Source organism: Anguilla rostrata, chromosome 4 (assembly GCF_018555375.3).
Source record: "Anguilla rostrata isolate EN2019 chromosome 4, ASM1855537v3, whole genome shotgun sequence".
Lineage (NCBI taxonomy): Eukaryota > Metazoa > Chordata > Actinopteri > Anguilliformes > Anguillidae > Anguilla > Anguilla rostrata.
Window position 1 is genome coordinate 29,589,836 of NC_057936.1, and position 15,772 is coordinate 29,605,607.

General features: G+C 43.1%; 2 protein-coding genes across 6 annotated transcripts; one reads left to right on the top strand and one right to left on the bottom strand.

Annotated features, from left to right (window-relative positions):
- Window positions 1-3,210: 3,210 nt before the first annotated feature.
- Window positions 3,211-11,704, bottom strand: LOC135253152 (pre-mRNA-splicing factor 38B-like). 2 transcript variants are annotated; one of them, XM_064332084.1, is made up of 8 exons: window positions 11,480-11,704; window positions 6,913-6,981; window positions 6,545-6,696; window positions 6,291-6,351; window positions 5,712-5,729; window positions 4,866-5,083; window positions 4,610-4,773; window positions 3,211-4,367 (listed from the first exon to the last, which is right to left on the bottom strand). In XM_064332084.1, exons 1-8 carry the CDS (start codon window positions 11,702-11,704, stop codon window positions 3,565-3,567), a joined length of 1,710 nt encoding a protein of 569 aa, XP_064188154.1. In that variant the 3' UTR covers window positions 3,211-3,564. The 2 variants fall into 2 exon arrangements, with proteins under 2 accessions (XP_064188154.1, XP_064188155.1); XM_064332085.1 differs by lacking the exon at window positions 5,712-5,729.
- henmt1 (HEN methyltransferase 1) lies at window positions 11,159-15,073 on the top strand. Of its 4 annotated transcripts, none has more exons than XM_064332090.1 (6): window positions 11,159-11,509; window positions 12,737-12,849; window positions 12,937-13,071; window positions 13,379-13,561; window positions 13,693-13,873; window positions 14,042-15,073. In XM_064332090.1, coding segments are annotated over exons 2-6 (987 nt in total). In that variant the 5' UTR covers window positions 11,159-11,509; window positions 12,737-12,847; the 3' UTR covers window positions 14,528-15,073. The 4 variants fall into 4 exon arrangements, with proteins under 4 accessions (XP_064188160.1, XP_064188159.1, XP_064188157.1 ...); XM_064332089.1 differs by lacking the exon at window positions 11,159-11,509 and adding an exon at window positions 11,924-11,964; XM_064332087.1 differs by lacking the exon at window positions 11,159-11,509 and adding an exon at window positions 11,929-11,970.
- The last annotated feature ends 699 nt before the right edge of the window (window positions 15,074-15,772 follow it).

Below are 15,772 nucleotides of genomic sequence, written 5' to 3' on the forward strand. Positions count from 1 at the left end.
GGGTTAACACTGTTCAACTCTACTTCACTTTCATCCAAATCAATCATGCAAGTCATGACAAAAACACCAACATCAGCCTTCATGGATACTGTATCTACCTAAAGTCCTGTGGTAATGGGCAAGTGACAACGCAGCAGGTGTGCATAGACTGGGAGCTGTAGTTGTGGACCTACACACAGGTAGCTCAGGATATTAGTCACTGTGCTGCAGTTGAATTCAGCAGCCCCTTTGAAGCATCACACTGCTCACCTCCATGTTCTGAGGGAGGGGCTAGAAAAGGTGCTCGGAACATTTTCGGCTTTACATCACCCCGACCAGCCTACCCCAGCCTCTGGGGATCCCATTCAGCAGCCAAACAAAGACAGAGGTCAGGCCATTTACTGGAATAGCCGCACTCACATGGATACTGTTTGACTGAATATTATTGGCCAGAGAGACACTGTTACTGGCAGGGAACCATACAGATACAGCGTTGAAATTGCAGTGAGACCTGCCTAAGACCTGCCTGCAGTGTCAAGGCATGGGCATGCAACAGGGAAATAAAATGTGGTGGAGCAACAGGGCTGCAGTGGCCTGCGACCATGGAGTGAGGGACAGGGTTGTAGGGATCCTGTGAACTCCGGGTGAGGAATAAGACTGGAGCCGTCCGCAGGGAAAAAGAAACAGAGAAGAGAAGGTTAAGCACTATGATTCCATCCAGCTACTAGATAATCCTCATCCACCAGTGTATAACCTATAATGCTAAAGCAGCCACTACTGAGAACCCCCCTACTGGAGCCCAAACTCGATTTCAATTTATGTTCCAACCTTGCAGGGCTAAGGAAGACTATGCATTTGTGGACTATGCTAAGCTACCTTCCCCCCTCTGTGCTATAGCCCAGAACAACGAGCTGGGCTAGGCTGATATGGGAACATTTGGTCCTGCTGGATTGAGGGGCCGCACTGCTAGGATGCCCTGACCCGCTCAGCAGTCCATACATCAGCATCTAACTTCCTAAGCTCCATGATTCAACTTAGTCATTTACCAGGATATAGGACTTCAGGATTGGCTAACTATAGGAATGACTAAAGAGGTGTTTATTTCAGCCTACACTTTCTTGGTGGAGTGAAGATTACGTAAAATAGGTAGAACTTTCTGAATCGAGCCGTTTTAACCGCTAGCACCCTTGTTTGACGTCCACATCTCTCGCTGACCCAACTACCCTGGATGAAACCAAAGAAACCATCAGCTAACTCGCAAATGAAAAGGAATGATTGATGAACGAGACAAGTACTGACAATCAGCTGTTATTCTACATGATTATATGTTCCACCATTTTACAGAAACAGCAAAATTAGCAGATGACTGACAGGTGATAACAGGTGGTCAGGTGTTTCCTTTTGCATGGATCTTTCACACAGACAAGAGCAGTGAGTGTCGAGTCTTGGTTAAAGACTTTGTTTGCTTCTGTAGAGACTGCATTTGGAGTCAGAGGCATACACCATCATGAAGACCAAAGAACTAACTTTGGCTAAACAACTAATCTGTGAGCTGAGAGAACAAAAGAATTAAGGATAGCACAGAAACAAGGCGTATCAAATACAGCAGTTTGGAAAGTATTGAAAAATAAGGAAACCACTGGTGGACTCAGCAATAAACACCGTACAGGTCGGCCACGGAACTGCATCTGATGACAGACAAATCCCAAGAGCTGTGAAGAAAAACCCTAAAACATCACTAGCAGTCTCCAGAGGGCAGCGGTGAAAATATCCCAAGTCACCATATGCAGAAGAATTAGACAGTAGTATAGAGGCTACACTCCAGGATGGAAACCTCTCATCAGCAGCAAGAATCCAAAGGATAGATCAGAATTCACCAAAAAAATAGGGAAGCCAGAAGAGTTCTGGAACAAAGTTTTATGGAGAGATGAGACCAAAATAAACCTTTATCAAGGTTTGCAATGGGAAGATGAAAATGTGGAGAAAGGAACAGCCCATGATCCAAAGCATACCACTGAGAAATATGCAGTAGGTACTGTCATGGGCTTGGGCATGTATAGCTGCTTCTGGAACAGGCTCACTCATCTTCATTGATGATGCAACAGAGGATGGCAGCAGGATGAATTTAAAAGTGTACAGACAGATTTTATCTGGCTATGTACAAATTCTCATCAGCCAGCATTTCCATTTCTTCAGCAAGACAATGACCCCAAAAGCATTCATCAATGGGAAAAAGACAAAAGTTCTTGACTGGCCAAATCACCCGATTTAAATCCAATACAGCATGCAATTGCTGAAAAGGACACTGAAGACAGAAACCTCCAAAATAGAAAAAGATCAACTGAAGGTAGCTGCAGTAAAGGCCTGGAAAAGCATTTCAAAGAAGATACCAAATGTTTGGTGATCAAGTAGACTTGATGCAGCTATTGCATTTAAGGGTTTTGCAACCAAATATTAGGCTATTGCTTTGATTTATTTTTAAGTTCATATGTTAACTTGATTTTACACAGCTGAAAAAAGGGGAACTCATCACAAACACAGTAATTTCTGTACAATAGATTAATTCATGGCATAAACACCGTGAAATACGAGCTGACTAATTTGTCCAATTCTTATTTTGATATCAAATCCAAATGCCTTAAGAAAAATAACAAATTTCACTTTACTGTTACCATACTATTGGAGGGCACTGTGTATAGAGTACAAGCGATATTGATAACAGAACATCAGTAAGCCTCCTGCCTTATCAGGGGAGAAATTTAGTTTTTGTCTCAGGTCCACATGGGATTTCAGGCCCTGGGAGTGGCAGATTAGATGTGCAGCACAGGGACAAAAAAGTCTTTGTTATTGATTCCCTAATGAGGTCATGGCTAACCTGGAATACAGCCTCCATTCTGCACAGAAACTAGACGCAACAATGCAACAAAGCCTGGCTGGATTCTCGACTAACGAAAAATGGAGAAGGAAAACAAGAGATTCAAAAATAGGGCAGATCACTTAGGGAAAGTATGTTTGGATTTTTTGCCCAGCAAAAATCTAAATATTAATATATGCACTTCCAAATGGATGGCTATTCTTTTCAAAGAAGTAAAGGCAATAATGCAGAGTCAGAGAATAGGAAGGAAAAGAACCCATTTGCAACCACAGGTTCCTTAATGAACCCAAATTTTACATTTGGTTTTTAACTGGTGCATGCATGTTTTTGCTCTTTACACACGGAAACACACTATGTCATCCGTAAAAGTATTTTATTAGAAAAAAATTGCAACGAGGCAATTAACCAAATACAGCACAATTTCAGGCAGTCTTGACCCCTAATACAAATTTACCATAGTTGGTGCTCCATTTGCCTTAAAACATTCTCAGACTTATTTACAAAGCAATTTTGAAAACAAATGATAAAAATGAAAACCTTTGCATCACAACTCAAGTTTTGGGGTACAATGGCGGTTGAAGATGACACAAAGGCACTTCCCTACAATGAGAAACTTAAACAAGCGGCCCAAGAAAACCTAGAGATGCATTTCCGTACTAAACAAGCAAATTACAAAAGAAACTAGTGAGCGAACGAAACTGAAGATTAAATTACGTGGACCCTGTCTTGCTCTCCTGCACCTGTTCCTCTCCCTCTGTGCTTTGGCATCTGCGCTGGTCCTTGGAGTCGCTGTGCTCCCGGCGGTGCCTGTGGGGCCTCTCCTTGCTGTGGCTTTGGGGCCTCTCCTTGCTGTGGCTTTGGGGCCTCTCCTTGCTGTGGCTTTGGGGCCTCTCCTTGCTGTGGCTTTGGGGCCTCTTGGCAGGCCGCTCGGCCCTGTGCCTGCTCCTGCTGCGGCTGCTCCTGCCGGCGTGGGTCCTGCTGCGGCTGCCACTACGCTGCCTCCGCTCCCTGCTCCTGCTGCCGCTCCTACTCTGGCTGTGCTTCTTCGCCTTGCGCTCCTCCCTGTGCCTCTTCTCCTCCCTCTCTTCCCTGTGCCTCCTGTCCTCCGTCTCTCCTTTGCCCCGCTTGTCTTTTGTCCTCTCCCCGCCATCTCTAAACCTGCCCCTGTCCTTGTCGCTAGCCCTGTCCCTGTCCTTGTCGCTAGCCCTGTCCCTGTCCCTGTCACTAGCCCTGTCCTTGTCCTTGTCATTGCCTCTGTCTCTGTCCTTGTCGCTAGCTCTGTCTCGGTCATGGTCGTGGTCCTTCCTCCTGCTCCGGTCCCCGTCGCTTTCCCTCTCCTTCTCGCGGTCCTTGCGGTTGTTCTTCCAGTCCCGGCTAGCAGAGCGACTCCGGCGGTGGTCCTTGCTCCGGCTGCTCCGTCGGTCCGTGGCGCGGTCCAGGCTTCGCGAGCGCCGCCGCTCTTTGTCCCCCCTGTCCCTGTCACTCCGGTCTCTGTCCTTCTCACCCCTCTCCCCTCGCTCCCTGTCTCTGTCCTTCTCAACCCTCTCCCCCTGCTCCCTGTCTCTGTCCTTCTCACCCCTCTCCCCCTGCTCCCTGTCTCTGTCCTTCTCACCCCTCTCCCCCTGCTCCCTGTCTCTGTCCTTCTCACCCCTCTCCCCCGCTCCCGGTCTCTGTCCTTCTCACCCCTCTCCCCCTGCTCCCTGTCTCTGTCCTTCTCACCCCTCTCCCCCCGCTCCCTGTCTTTGTCCTTCTCACCCCTCTCCCTGTCCTGGTCTTTGCCGTCCCTCTCCTTCCTCTGGCGCTCGCGCTCCCTCTCCAGCTCCCAGTCGAAGCTGGCGGAGCCGTGCCCGTCTGGGTGGTGGCTCCTGCTCCTCGACCTCTTGGGGGACCTCCGGGGGCTCGGGGTTCTTCTGGGAGTCCTGCGGAAAGAGCAGAGGAGAAGGTCACCAGGCACGAGCGGCAGGAGGAGAAAACCGGCAGATACTAAGAGGAGGCCTCCTCAGGGGGTCACCTGTGTTCAGCGTGCCACTCTGGCTCCTCCGCCTCCTCTTGGCCCTCCTTGTTTGGGATCTTCCTGGGCCTGCTCTTCATCTGCTGGTCTATCATCTTCTGCACTGGCACGGGGATGCGCGGGAACAGCGTGGAGAACCACTCCAGCTTGGTCAGGAAAGAGCGCAGCATTTCCCCTACCGTCATGACGCATCCACCGCCGGCTTTTACGTCCAGCTCCTGGAAAACACGGCCATCCGTGCCATTAGCAACTCATTCCCCCCACAGCCAGTCCAGCCTGAATCTCACCTCAAAGTGTCCTCAGAGTTGTGCAATTACTGATCCTTAACAAAGGTCTACCAAGATTTCAGTCATCAAATCCAGGCATAACATTTGTGATGACCAAGTACCCAATGTTCACCTCTGTATTCATTAAGCTTAATATGGACAAAAAGCAATCATCCTTATAAGCTAATTCAGAGAAAGGTCAAGATTTAATGCACAGGAAAGGTGGTAAAAGTAACTGCTGCTCAGCTAATTTAAAGATGTTTACACTACAGGTTCCTTTCAATAAAAAGACACAATAACAAACCAACTGCCTTTAGTCCAATGAGGAAGAGGCACCGTGAAAAGACCGTTATCCGACCACTGTGTTTAGAGACATGTCCTTACACCAACATCTTTTCTGCTGTGCCGCCCCATAGTTCAAGACGAGTTAGTTAGTTATTGTCTGGCTGAACCTACAGCGTAAGCACAGGTGGAGAACAATGTTCAAACCAGGTACACAGAAGAAGAGGCTAAATGGTAAAACGGCTGCTTGCACTCACACACACAAACCAACAGTGCTGAGATACAATTTCCAATTCACCTGCTGCACAAGGGAGATCTAAAGAAGAAAACATGGAAATTAGCCAATTGGAAGGAGGTAAAGCGGCACGTCAATGCTGCATAAGAACAAAGAAATCTCAAAAAACACCTTATCAACAGCCAAAGTGTAAATGGATGCCCTCTTTGCTAGTGCCAAGTATACTTCTTAGATCAGGAAAATAGTATCTTCATCCCTTAAATCTTACATTATTTTGGGGTAAACATTGGCAATAGCTGTGAATATTACACTGGTGTACTACATTGGCTTGTGTGACTACATTTCTGTCAAAAGAAACAGAGCATGCCTATGTTTTAATGTTTATATAAATTACATTTCATTCGTACTTACCATGATAAAACAGGAACAGAGCAGTGACCTAATCTTTATTAACTGCCAGGAACATTTGAGAGACAGTTACATTAAGCCAAATGAAGGCAAAGGTGAAAATTAGCTATTATGCATCACAATATAAAGTAGTGAACTATAGCCTATTTGAATAATGAAAACATGCATTAGGTTATAGAAAAGTATTTGTTTTCAATACCAGTAAGGAAAAACATATTACCCGTGTTAACATACCTCCTCATCATCAAGGAACCCATCAAACCAGTCCAGGAGGTCTGGAGGGGGTTGAGTGTATCTGTTTCACGGCAACAAAGACATCATTTCACAAGAGTACACTGCCACATTCACCAGTACATCACATTCTCAGGACAGAAATCAGTCCATCTGCTCAAACTGGTCTTGCCAATCAGTGCAGTGAAAGACCAGACATACAGCCATGAACACTCCGTGAGCCCAAAAATGTTTCTTCAGCGAATACACAGGCGTACCTTATGTACATGAACCCGAGGGCTCTAATATAGGGGGAGTCGGTGTGTGTGATGAGACCCATCACCTGCTTGCGTGTCAGCTTCAGGGTGAACAGTTTATACAGCAAACAGAAGGCTGTAGAAACGATGCCTCCGGTTCCAACACCACGGACCTGAAGGAGAACACACTTTCAGAAATCCACACGTCTAGCCAGTGCGTCCCACCAGCGAAAGCGTAACGGACGTAGCAGACGTGCACACTTCCGTGCGATCGATAGGGTGGCACAACTCACTGTCTCTTTTCAGCTTGAAACCAAAGGCTTTCCTACTCTGCACAAAGGACAGGAAGTAGGACAGGAAGTAGTCAAAAGGCACGTACTTCTACTTACCCCTCCGCACATGCCAGTTTGGCCTGCAGTCTTCCTGCTGCCTTTCTCCCATGGCTCAACATGGGTCACCTGAAATGCACACAAAAACACCTTTGTCAAAGTCTGACAAATTTCACTGTTAGTTTCAAAACATAATGATCACAGTTTGACCGAATTTTAAAAATTGATTTTGTTAATGTAGGATGACAGAATGGTCAAATACTTGATAATTCATCCATGTGCCCTATTCAATTCTGAACCTTGAATCATTTTCAGTTTAGTATTTATTTCTCCCCAGGGCACTGGGTATTGTTATTTTGTTAGAAGTAATGCAAGAGAGAGACAATAAAAGAGCTATGTCTCCTTATGCTACTGTAAGAGGCAGCATAAGCCGCTTTTCCACTGCATGGTACTGCTCGACTCGACTCTACTCGCTTTTGGTACTTCGTTTTCCACTGCAGATAGTACCCCCGTCAATGTAGCTGGTTGTCATTAGCGACGCCGCATGAAACGCGTTGCTCTAACCAATCAGTGGTCTGCAGTGTTTTCACGTCACCTTTTGGTATCGCCTCAGCTCACTTGTAACCTCGACGGAGGTGATACCAAAAAAGTACCAGGTACCAGGAACTATCCACAACTTTTGCTCGATGGAAAACCGAAAAAGGCGAGTAGAGTCGAGTTGAGCCGGTACCATGCTGTGGAAAAGCGGCTATAGTATAATGGAGCTTTTCACAGGAAGAGCCTGAGGGAAAAATGAGTCTGGTCATATACAATCCAATATCTCAAACTCTGCTTCATCTGCCACTATGCTGCATTTTAAACTGTTCTGTGACTGAAAGGAGAATAAATACTTCTGATTTGAAGGAACTATGGGTTTTTGGTGAACAGAGTAGTTTCGAAATACTGCCACTTGGTAGACCACACCGAAGTCAGGATATGCTCAAAAAAATAGTTACCACAAACCAAACCACTGTGTTGTTTTTTAAATAAATCTGTAGCAAGTCATATCCAGATCAGCAGACACCCTAAACTGTGAATAGATCTTAAACAGTGAAATTCTTCAGAGCAATTAACAGGGATGACCACATATTAAAAAAAACAATTCATGAATCAAATGTCAATGAAAATGACACAATAAATGGCCTATGGTTGGCTTTGACTGCAACCTAGCGGAAACTGCATTGCTGATGAGTTTGAACACACAAATATAGGAAACACAAAATCTTAATTCCTAAAATTTAGGGAAGAAACAAACAAACAAAAAACAGAAGACAAGAAAAAAGTCATCCCCATACATTACATCCAATCATAATCATATGCACAACCCTTCACTGCAACTTCATTCAACATTTCAGGAGGGAGCAGTCTTGAGCGCTACTCCAAAACATATACAGCCAGTGCCTGCTTCAGTGCACCTTGCAGCTTGCTAGCTGAACTGCACAGTGTGCAGCTGGTGGAGGTACACTGTAAGGCTGTCAAAAGTGCAATTAAATTGATTTCGAATATTAGCTTTTGTAATTAGTCAGAGTTCGAATATATTCGAATATCATTTGCCTATAATTCACAAAAATAAGCTGCTTATTGTCGGGCGCAATATGCACGTGACGCTCCCTCTAAACTGGCCTGCGCGTTATTTTCCACAAGCGGGCAGTGGAATAGAGGACAACTTTCATACTAGGTTACTACATCTGGGGCCTCATTTATAAAACGTATTTTAGACTAACTGTGTGGCGCGTACGTAGAAAATCACGTCAAAGTAGTGATTTATAAAATTTCAACATGACTCGATTTGACCGTGGAAACGGTTGTGGCTCTACGTCAGGTCTTCACTGGCGTAAGCACGCAAGTTCATTTTATAAATGAGCCCCCTGCAGTTTCTATAGCCTAATGCGCAAATGAATAAAGCACTTTCTCGAGGATGTAATTTGTCACAACTCGGCATTTATGAATCACAATAATAGGGAAATGATTGTTTATAGGAAATCCCTGGTTATTTCTTAACACAAAAACTATTCAAATGGCTAATACGTGTAGCCTAAAACAACATAAATTACTTACTCCGTTTAGTTTGTTTAACTTCTTTCATCATCCAATTTTATAAAAATCTTCAGAACAGAAAGGAAACATAGCCTGCCATGGGAACATTATTTAGCCTAAAATGTTAGCTGACCAGATCTGTTGAACGAAGTTAAAAAAAAGAGGCTGGCTCGCGAGGCTAGCTGACCAGTAACGTTAGGTGTCCATGAGCTGGAAGTATCACCGGAGGTTATTAGCCAGGAAAACCAGACGATCCACTTGCTCTGGGTCCAGGGCAGAACGTTTTTTGTTGACAGAGGAAGTAACGTTAGCACAGGAAATGAACTTTGCGTTCAAGAACATGATTCGCCGCATGAAATTAAAGCCTGTATATTCATGTTAATTACAAAACGTGGGATCCAAAACTAATATTCGAATGCTCAAATTTAGGTTTGAACTTAAAAAAAAGAAAAGATTTTCGAATAGTTTGACAGCCCTAGTACACTCATACCCAATCGACCAGAGTGGCTGCTCTAGCGGGGAACACCTGCTGATGGAACCCTCCCTCTCTAGATGACGCTAGGGCCAATAGCACGTTGCAGCCGCAGTGGGCACTGGCTGGGTTCATCTGTGTACTGAGGGGCATGTCGCTGCAGCATGGACGAGTGCTTTAGTTTGCTGTGCCAATCAGGAGGCCACTTTTCATACATTATTAATAGAACTGCATGCTCTCACTCCTGCAGCCAGAGTATGAATTTTGCTCTTAGGACAGCAAGGCTGTGCAGTGGTTTCCTTCAAACACTGCAAACTCTGAAATGAAGGAACCGAATGCAATATGAGGACTGGTTCCCACAGACATATTTACCACCATGGCAAACAATTAGAGCAACTCAACAGGCAGCCCAGGACTGGTATGTGCCATGTGATAAACAGCTGCAACTCATTTCTTGTTAATTTTCCCCAGTCTGTGTTTAAAAATCTTTTAGGCTGTATTTAGCTGAGTTTCTTGTGCATTTAATTGATCAGAGAGCCACCGGTAAAAAAAAAAAAAAAAAAAGCTGTCTTTTTGCAACCAAATTTATGTTATCACCCAGATGAATAAAAGCTTATGGTTAAAAGTAATGCTGACTTGTACCATCAAGTGGAGGATTAACGTGCTATTGAATTTAAGTCTGGAGTTCTCAATTGGGTGCATGAGTGCCGAATGCAATAAAAAGCATCAATTATTATTTTAAATATTTAACATTGCGTTATCCTATTTTCCGTGGTCGAGATTGGCAAAAAGCTGAACAGGCTCTAATAAGGCCATTGTGTTACTTGTGGGGGGCAAACTTGCATTTAAATCACACAATTACATCACGCATCATCAGTCATCTGGCTTATCAGACTACTGCCATGTAATCAAGACTGTACCTTCTGTCCTGTCGCAACCACAAAGAGAAACATTTTTGGGAAGCTTTTTCCTCTTAGTACCAAGGACTTGGAAGAGCAATACCCTTGAATAGTTAAGTACGTTTGTGACAACGAGGAAATAAATACTTTGTAAAGCCAGAACTGCCAAATCGTTGCTAATGTTTTATATTTTATTGAATTATAACATTAGCCACATACCTAAATCCGAAGAGATTTTCTTCAAAATTTGATGTGGTTACAGAGCATATACTTCAAAGGCAAAATGACACGCGTACAGTACGTTCGAATTTTTCATAATCAGAAATGCTGGACATTTCAAGCAAACACTTAGAGGAAGAAAGTGGAGAAATTAACCATACTTGCGCCGGCATTGAACCGACGCTGATGATTCAATGGACTCGTAGTCCTCGAGAGGGTTGCATAATGCCTGATCAAACGTACAATAACAAAGAACAGAAATCCTGTAAAAGATATTTAAACTGGCAGACTACAATAACATGTTAATTCTTCGACTCAGTAACAGTTAATGATAAACAACGGAAGCAAATTATTCATATTATATTATTGCTATATCGGCTGCACTTATTATAGGAAAACTCGTACTTGCTTGATGGGTAATACCAGCCAGCTAGCTACCTATATGCAAAAATGACAGATATCGTCAGGTGCCCAACAAAATAGCGAACGTTACTACGAGCGTCCGTCACTTCCAAACTGCGAACTGGTTTGCTAACTGGCTATTAAGTTAGTTTGTGTAGTTAGCCTAGTTGACATACATACACTATGTGGGGTGGGTGAGGGGAATCATACGACCTCACCAGCCGATTTTGACGCTAAATGTGGACCGCAGAATTAATCTGGTGACGAGTGCTACATTCCATACAAATGCATCCATCGATATGTTCCAAGTTTGACTTGCAGTAGGCTGCACCATAATGTTGAGCCAACAACCTTTGGGAATTAGCAGCCAATACTCCAGTATGACGTTAGGCAAACCGCTAGCTATGTTAACGCACTCGTAAACAGGTGCTTGACAGCAAGACACTAATTACACAGCAAATTAGCCTGCCATTAATTAATGTAGCGGTTCTGCTAGCTAAGCATCTAGCGTTAAACAGCGTGACGATTAAAAAAAAAAAAAAAAAAAAAGCATCCTTACCTTAAAGTAGATCTCGTCCACGACTTCGTGGTAAGTTTTCAGCTCATATAGCTGTACCTTGAAATAAGGCGAGGACAGCACGTTCGTCAAAATCATGGGGTTCAGGTTCATGGTCTTCTCATTGCCCCACAGAGGTAATACATTGCCATGCTTTCCTGATGCAGCGGGTTTATTCACGGCCTGTTGCTGCTGCTGATTCCCCGCCAACGCCGTGTTATTTGCCATATCTCGTAGCTAAAGCTAGCTATGTATCTGGCGCTTACGGTTATTATTCTGGGGACACTAGTTACAACTGTTTTTCCATTAAAACTTGATTTCCGCTCGTCTCTCGGTTAAGTAACGTTACATCCAATATCTAAACACAAACGTTCAACCAATTTACAAAATTACTAAGCCCTTTAAGTATGAGCAAAGACCTGCTTCAACGCACCAGCTAACCGGGGACCAAGATGGCCGTAACTGCAGCCGAAAGAAGCAGAAAATCAGTTTACGTATCGCTCGCACATCCAATGAGATTCACGAAAACATTTTCGAATAGGTTAAATATTGTCTTAGTTTCAGGAAACTGAATAGATCGATCTCCATGGTGGCTCTGAAATTTGCCGCATTATCTTTCAGTACTTCATCCTACAGGAGCCACAATGGTTGCAAATTGCGTAGGTTAGGAAACACAATAAATAGATTAGCCCAGAACGGGCTTAGCCAACCGAATACTGCAAGCAAATAGCTAGTCAAGACTAATTTAGTTTAGTAACGATTGAGCAGATGTTTTGCGCAAAACCTCGCTGGTATTCCTATTGATTTGTGCTTTGTAACTGAGAACCTATCATATCACTTACAGAAATGAATATCTGTTTGTGTGTATTCACGTAACGTACCTAGCGAAAGTTATGAAGACTAACTAATGTTGGCTCAACTTTTTTCGCCATGATGTTCACACCTCCACTGTACAAGCAGAGATACCAGTTTGTTGTAGAGTTTGTTAAAAGGCACAAACCCAAGAAGGTAGCTAGCTCTGGCAATTTTTCTTGTTTTGATCATTCGTAAATTAGAAGATATATGATTTAATCGAAGTATTAATTATTAATTAAGGTGACTTAAACTTGTCTTTTGCTCTGACATGTACACCACGCAAATATATTATTGCTAATAATACTAGACTATTATATTTTATTATATATTAACTAACTTCAGACGCTAATTTGAACATTCGAAGGAAGCACTAACGTTTTAATCGTTCTTTTCTTTTTCTTGAAGGTGGTAGATTTGGGATGTGCTGACTGTAGTCTGCTCAGAAAGCTGAAATTTCATCGTGACATAGAGCTGTTGGTTGGCGTAGACATTGACAGTTCCGTTATTAAACATAAAATGTAACATTAATTTTTTAATGCATTTCAAAACCATGGTTGATCTTGCGTCGTCATATGAAATGTTTGTATGTTTATTGTTTTTAACAGGTATGCTTTGGCCCCTTTCCCAAGTGAGTACCTGAAACCAGCTGACCAGCCGTTAACAATTGAGCTTTATCAGGGATCTGTCACTGAAAAGGAATTGCGCACCAAGGGATTTGATCTTGTGACGTGCATTGAGCTGTAAGTTATTCTTCTCTTATAGCTATAGTTTATGGGTAATGTCTGTGATAAGTTCCATTTGTGCCACATAATATTGTGATAAAATATATCAGTTTTTATTAACTGGTATTAACTAACTAATTATACTGAAACTAACGTTAGCCTGGTACTATGAACAGGATTGTATTATCTGTCATAATTTACATGGTAAAGAGTTTTTTCATATGAATTTGGTTAATCCAATATTCATTTTTAGAGTTTTTGAAGACATTTTTAAAGCTTTTGGTCAGTATGCTAACTAGGTGTTGTGTACTTTGTTGATGAACAGCATTGAACACCTGCCACTTGCTGAAGTGGAAAGGTTTTCCGAGGTTCTGTTTGGATATATGTCCCCTGCCGCCGTGATCGTCAGCACTCCAAATGCAGACTTCAACCCCTTGCTGCCAGGATGCTCTGGGTTTAGACACATTGACCATAAATTTGAGTGGACCAAAACAGACTTTCAGAATTGGTTGGTATACCAAACAATTAACATGATGCCTTTGCATTTCAGTATTACAGAAGATTGTAATAATTCCATGGTATTTGTACTACTCAGTTCAACCCTTGCTGTGCACTTGAAACTGAGCTCTTCTTTTGCAGGGCTTTGGAGGTGTGTCGATTATACGGCTATGTGGTGGAGTTCACTGGAGTAGGCAAAGCCCCCTCCAATGATGAGAGCATCGGGTTCTGTTCTCAGATCGGAGTATTTCGCAAGGATCCCTACAGAAGTGGTACTTATGTGAGATGTGAGAACTTGGAAAACACTTCTTCTTACAAACTGGTAAAGGAATTCAACATTCATCAATCAGATGCACAAGTCTGTACTTCATTACAGCACTGTGATTTAGAGTGTAGTTTGCTGCCAGTCATAATCTGCATAACAGCATTTTTTAGTCTATTTGAATAGCAAAACTGCGTATTTGAATAATTATGGTGTCTCTCCCTCTAGTTGTATGATGTGGTGTATCCCAGCCTATGTGACAACAACATCTTCCAGAGGACCCTGGTGAATGAAGTCCTGTACTGGGCAGAACACGTCAAGAGGGAATGGCTTGAAGCCTCAGAGAAGGAGGGGGCGGGTCTTCATGTCAGTGACATCAGCGCTTTCCCCAATGACCGTCAGGAGCAGGACATTTCAGAAGAGGCGGCACAGGAGCCCTACTTGCAGGGAGGTTCAGTGTGTGTTCCTCTGGCCAGAGTGCTGTCTTTCCCCAGCGTGCACAGGCTGTGTGGCTCTCTGCAGCGACTGCAGGAGGCCCTGCAGGGTGACTGTCGGGTGGCACTGACGGGTGACTCTCTCGCCGTGGCATTAGCCGCAGATGAGGAAGAGGAGACCGATGCGGATGAGGAGTGGGCGGAATGTGTGGGTCCTGCGTGCGCTGAAGCGGTAAAGTGTGCAGTGGATTGCACAGAGGACTGGGACGCAGAGCTTTGATGCCCCTGTGAGACATTACAGGGGATCAGAATGGTGCCTTCTGATTGAGGAATTCTTTAGAATTCGAGTGGCAGTAGTGCAGGCTCAAGGTCAAGGCTTAGATTCTACCACAGAAATTCTGTAACAGATCTGTGGCTCTGCTGTCATCTGATACAGTACACTAAACACTCACACAAGCTGTAACATTATTTGCTATACATGTAAGTGATGTTGGAATGAAAACCATATTGTTTTTGTGTCCAAGATTAAGCAGTTTTGCTTCAAATATTTCATTTGTTATATTCATTTGTTATATATTTCATCTGCAACATGTGAAACGTTGCAGATTTGTCAAATTGAGAGATTCGTTTTTGTTTATAAAGTCTAAACTGCATCTACTTTTTGTGTCTCAAATGATTCTAGCACAATTGTGGTCATGCACGACCTTTGTTGTTTTTGAAATGTTTCTCTCCATTGTAAATGGTCTAAAATGTTATGGCCTGGTGCTTGAAAAACATGGAACACAAGTATTCACCAATCATCTTCTCATAAAAAAAACGAGTTGTATCCATTTTTGATGTGAGATGTTTTTATTTTGATTAGAAGCTTAAAGCTGATGAGGATTAAGAGCTGGACTCCGACATGGTGTTCAGAAGCACCAGTTGATCATTTGTGCTGAATGCTAACTACACAATTAGTTGGTAAAGGTAGAAAGTGAAATTCATTCGTGCTATATACTTAATGCATTTGATTTGAGATCACATGATGAATATGAAACAAAAGTACAGACAATCAACTTTTATTTCCTGGTATACACATGCATATATACCATTTTACCATGATTCTATGTCGTGTCCCCCAGTTTTCAGCTGTGCAAAACTGAAAAATGGGGGTCTGTATAAAAGGGGCTGTAATTCCTACACGGATCACTTAATATGGATGTAAAGACCCTCAAAATGAAGCTGCATTTTAACCTCATATTCATTGTTTTTCCCCCAAATCTAACATGCTGCAGTAGAGAGCCAAAACAACTAAAATTGTGTCACCATTAAAATACTTACGGACCACACTATGACAATACTGTCTCTGAAGAGCTAGTCACCTTTACACATGGGGCGGTCTCAAAAATGAAGATATTAGTGGATACAGTGAAAAAGACCTGCTTAACAGGTATGGATAATTCTAAATACAGACCACAATACAGTGGAGGTAATTGTATGACAAGAACCAGCTCCATACTGTTTGTATAGTGAAAGGTGCCTTCAG